This window comes from Myotis davidii, unplaced genomic scaffold (assembly GCF_000327345.1).
Source record: "Myotis davidii unplaced genomic scaffold, ASM32734v1 scaffold415, whole genome shotgun sequence".
Classification (NCBI taxonomy): domain Eukaryota; kingdom Metazoa; phylum Chordata; class Mammalia; order Chiroptera; family Vespertilionidae; genus Myotis; species Myotis davidii.
The window spans coordinates 3,775,074-3,780,715 of NW_006287951.1; the positions used below are offsets into that span (position 1 = coordinate 3,775,074).

Sequence of the window (5,642 nt, forward strand, 5' to 3'; positions counted from 1 at the left end):
GTGATCGGATGGTGATGAGGTTCAACTCCTCTGGCCGACACATCAGACCTGGGCGGGGGGCAGAGCCAGCAATCGGAGGGGGCTGGGGGTCCCCTGCCCAGGCCTGATTCCTGGGCCAGAGGCATCAGGCCTGGGCTGGGGGCCGAACCTGCGATTGGAGGGTGATGGGGGTCAACTTCTGAGGGCACCCAGTATGTTAGAGGGGGCAGGCTGGGCTGACGGACACTCCACTCCCCCCCCTCAGTGCATGAATTTCGTGCACCGGGCCCCTAGTTATTAATAACGAACTACAATGTTCGCTAATGACTGATTATTATATACAATCATGTTGCATTCATTTCCCTTATGTGCCTTACACGTAGGTGCACCATTTCTCTCTACTAATACTAGCAGCGAATATTTTAGCAGCTGATCACTCCATCATTAGCCTTGAACTGACTTGTTTGGTTTGCGCAACAGGACATATTTCACTTTAGGAGAACAAGAAAAACAGGTTTATCTGCGTTGTTTATTAATTTGTGCAGTTATTCAGTGTCTGGTAAGTTAATGTTCAAGAAAAAAAATATTACTTTTTATTAAATTCAGCATGTTTCTATCGAAATAAACCTACGTTTCTATGAAAATTGAAGCTTTTGTTTTTTTTGTGGCCCACATAAACTTAAACCTTGTTTATTTGGCCCGTGTTAGCCTTTGAGTTTGACATGCTTGAAATACTTCAACAACAGAAATATTAATTAATGCAGTAAGATTTTCAAGTTGTCTATAAATAATCAACATTATAAATGAAATATTTAGACCCCAAGAGCCTACTGAATTACTTTTAAATTTTAGAAAACAGAGGGGAAAAATATTTTAGGTGCATCATTACCAAAGTCCTCCATAAGTTTTAACTTTAAACCACTGGCATTACAAAATAAGCCATTTAAAACCATAGTAACTTTTTATTCAAATGCCGTTATAGATACAGAATGATAAAGAAAAAAAAAAGGCTATATGACATAATTTTTCAACATACCCAACTGATTAATAGACATTTGGATTTAGTGAGGAGTCAACCAACATGCCAGCCTTTAGAAAATAATTTTAAAAAAGCCACAATAAAACTCTCTAGAACAAGTTGTATTAAAAGCTTAATAATACAAGAATTTAAAGAATATTAACAGAAAAACAACTAGATTGAGTGAGATTCAAAAGACTTATAATTTTAGGCAAGTCCAATTTTTCTAAGTAATCAGGTTCCTTATCTGTAAAGTAAGACTATGGTAATATCTATTTTATAAAATGAAGGTTTAATTAATTTAGAGCATTTATATTAAAGTGATTTACAAAATGACCTCTGAACCAGGAGGTAACATTTCAATTCCTGGTCAGGGCATATGCCCAGGCTGCCGGCTTGATCCCCAGTGGGGGGCATGCAGGAGGCAGCCGATGGATGGTTCTCTCTCATCATTGATGTTTCTATTTCTCTCTCCCTCTCTCTTTCTCTGAAATCAATAAAAATATATATTAAAAAATAGTAGAACATCAACAGTGTTAATAACAATCTCCCCCTGTAGGCCTTATCTAAAAAGAACAGGTTTCATCAAATAATTTCTAAATTCTCTGATAGCTCTAATATTACATTTATAAACAAAAGAATAATGCTATTATTGCAAATAAGATATAGAACACACTAAGCATTTTTCTAGTATTCAAGTTCAACAACTGTGAATTATATGTGATAAATCAGACCTAAGTTTAGAATGGAGAATCAAGATGCTTTTGTAATAGTTGTCTTAAAAAATTAATTTTTGTGATAAAATTATCACTTTTAAGAATCACCAACAAAACTACCACTCAAACAGTATCAAAAGGTATAAAGTGAAAAGTAAATTTCTTCTTATGTCTGCCCCCAAAGAATTTCTATTTCCCAGAGATAAACACTGTTAAGATTCTAGTATATCTACCCAGACATCTTTAATATAGCAGTTATTAATCATAACATAGATTACAGAATTTTAGAGACAGAAAAGGTGGCACAATACAACTTTCAATTTTATAAATAAGTAACCTTAAACACAGGTAAGTGATTTTTAAGATTGTTATTAGTATCTGGAAAGCACTTTACAATCAATGTAAATGCTTTGACATAGTTGTCTGCTTTAAATTTTTCTTTTTATTGCGTTCACTGGGGTGACATTGTTTAACAAAATCATACATGTTTCAAGTGTATAACTCAACAAAACATCTGCATACTGCATCATGTGGCCATGACCCAAACTAAAGTCTCTTTCTGTCCCAATTTATCACACCTTTGCCCCCTTCCACCTAACCCCATCCCTTTTCCTCTAGCTATCACCATGCTGTTGTCTGTGTCTCTGTAATATAAGTGGCTTGCCTCAAGATTATTTGCATAACAATATAGTCCTCGGCTAGAACTATAGTTATCAATATCTTATCAAGATGCTTTTGTACTAGTAGTCTTAAAAAATTAATTTTTGTGATAAAATTATCACTTTTAAGAATCACCAACAAAACGACCACTCAAACAGTATCAAAAAGTATAAAGTGAAAAGTAAATTTCTTCTTATGTCTGCCCCCAAAGAATTAAATTTTGGCTATTAAATTTTCGAAGATATCCTATATAGAAAGCTTGAAAACTCCTAATCTAGTAATTATTATATGAGTCATTAAAATAATTGTTTTAAAAGAATCTTAGCAATGAAAGATTAATTTTTTTAAGTTTGCATGTATCTTGAAGATTCATGCTTTTTAAGATTATCACTTAGAAAACCACTTTATAGACACAACTGAACACAATAATTACTAAATATATTTTGAAAGAAAAATTATCAACAACTTCAAAGTGAGAATAACTTGAGAGACACATGTCAGAATTTCACTTATTATATAAATGAACAAAAATCTATAAATAAAAATCAACCGAATAATGAAAACACCTAAAACATGCTATAGCACTCTATCTAGTTTGGCTCAGTGGATAGAGCATTGGCCTGTGGACTGAAGGGTCCTGGGTTTGATTCCAGTCAAGGGCACGCGTACCTCGGTTGCAGGCTTCCAGCCCTGGTTGGGGTCATGCGGGAGGCAACAGATCAATGTGTCTCTTTCACATCGGTGTTTCTGTCTCTCCCTCTCCCTTCCACACTCTCTAAAAATCAATGGAAAAATATCCTTAGGTGAGGATTATTAAAAAAAAGAAAAAAGATGCTATATTATTGTTTCTAGCATAAAAGAAATCAGTGCTGGCCACAAAATCTGCATTGCTCTCCTTGCAATGACAATCAAAAAATCTGTGCCTCAGATAAGCAAAATGACCTCAGTGGGAAAAAAAGAATACAAAACCAACCAGAATAAATTAGAATAAAAGTTAATTGTGTGTAATATATAATAAACTCTTATCAAAATTTAACTTACATATATTCAATCTCCGTTAATTTTACCAAATTAACGAACATTTTAAAAAACATGAGGATGTAATGCAATTTTCAAGTGGCTTTGGTTACTACAAAAGGTTAACTTTAGTTTTTGCTTGTCAATAAAATAAAATAAAAACAACCGGGAAGCTAACCAATATATCACTATTCTTCTAATTAAGAACAAAAAACTCCAATTACTTTCTAAAGGCAGTGAATTCCTCAAACTTTTAATCATAAGGGCTAAAAAAAAAATCTTTCTCTGAAAAAAAAAATGCTTCATATCAAGTTATTGATTCAGTATAGAAATGTATTATTGACCTTCTTTATTGGTTGAGCAGCTTCTGTTTTGTTAAGATGAGGATATGTAAACATCCTAATATTTTGATTTGGTTCTTTATCAAGTGTTTGCTCTTTACTCATATGTTCAAGCCACTCTCATTTCAAGAGCGATATAGACTTTTAAAATCAAAATCTCGTTTTTTATTTTTTAATGGACCACTGAAGTAGTATAATTTTAGGGTGAAAACCTGTGTGAAAGCCAGCTCATGGTTATACATCTTACTGGGACACCTGTTTTCTCCCTTTTAATCAGTGACAAATTTAAGACATGCTGTTTTCCTTGTATTTCTCCATTCATGGAGCTGGTGTGGGTTTATTTCTAATTTACCCTTGAGCTGGGAGTAGCTCTTTAGGATCCCAAATTTTCAGGGAGGGGTGCTACCTGTAAGACATTCCACCTTGGGAGGGCCTTATAATTTGTCTAGATTAGAAAAGATCCTTAAGGTTAAGTAGGCTTCAGTGCTTTGCCGACTCTCTTGAATTCTGGTTCCATTTAATATCTGGTTTGTACCTTTTTGTTTTGCATGGTCAGTCAAAAATTAAAAGTTGAAAAAAAATTATCCAATAATTTGAGTTGTTTTTAACAAGAGTGTTGTTCAGTTTGAGTCCCAAGGTGCCATGATGTCAAAACTGAAAGCTGCATACTATTATCTCCCAATATTACTCTATTTTTTATAGCATGTTACCTATCAGACCTCTTTTGGTTTCTACAATGGTTATTTCCTATAAGAATTTTAACTTTTGTACAAATAAAAGTATATATCTATTGCTTGAAGACTGGTTATCTTCCAAAAAGATAAAATACACTTACTCATAGGATAAAACAAAAATTGATAACAAAAAAATTATTTTATATTTTAGTCAAGATAATTTGCTGTAACTAATAACAATAACTTACTAAATATAAATGAATGGAGGTTATTTTATTTTAGTAGTAACTCTTCTGCCTACAGAAACTCTTACTTACTTTGGAAGGAGAACCATCAGTAATTTTCACCAACTGCCAAAGAATCGAGTAATGGGAACACTGCAATGCCTGTACGACTATCTGTATCAAATAAAAAAATTCAAACAAATGAGACATAATTTACATTTGTACAGTTTATATCATACAATATGTATCATAGCTTATAGGCCAAAAGTTTTATAGAATTAAGGAGCATATATAAAATAACATTTGGTAAAAAAAAAAAAGAAAAAAAAAGAAAAAAAGAAATACATCATCCTAGAGGCATAAATGTATGGAAATTTAAAATAATAACCATTTTTAAAAAAAGACACGATTACCAAATCTTCACTGTCTGAACTCTGTTCTTAAAACAGATATTTATTCAGTATCTAAGCCTAGTGCTAGACACAGGGGCTTAAAAATAAACATATTCCCTCATCTCAGAGAACAATCAACTGAAAAGACAAATTAGTAACAATTATAATAATTTAATAATTGGTCTGATAAAGTATACATACATGGGTAATGTGTTGAGGGGAGAGAAGAGGAACTCACATGTTAGCCAGGAATAGAAAGTGATAATGGTTAGGAAAAACTTTCTAGAGAAGGAAAAATCTATACTAAATCTTTAAAGAAAGACGTAAGATTTAATCTGGTAATAAAGGGAAACATAAGGGAAGGAATAGAAAATTCAAAGGATGCTTCTTTGATAATTGTGAAAAGATTCATAGAGCATAAACTAAGACTAACTAGATCAGCCCTGGCTGGGTAGCTCAGTTAGTTAAAAGTGTTGTCCAGATATGCCATGGTTGCAGATTCCATCTCCAGTAAGGGCACATACAAGAAGCAACCAATGAATGCATAAATAAGTGGAGCAACAAATCGATGTCTGTGTCTCCATCTCTCTACTCCTTCCTCCCTCTCTAAAAAGAGGAAGG

General features: G+C 33.2%; 1 protein-coding gene across 9 annotated transcripts in view; it reads right to left on the bottom strand.

Moving 5' to 3' along the window:
• The window catches only part of STAG1 (stromal antigen 1), a 336,264-nt gene that overhangs the window by 52,500 nt on the left and 278,122 nt on the right, over positions 1-5,642 (bottom strand). For all 9 annotated transcript variants that reach the window (XM_006759813.2, XM_006759812.2, XM_015561382.1 and 6 more), the window contains one exon: positions 4,723-4,803. In XM_006759813.2, the coding sequence (XP_006759876.1) occupies positions 4,723-4,803 (81 nt within the window). The remainder of the gene's footprint in view (positions 1-4,722; positions 4,804-5,642) is intronic.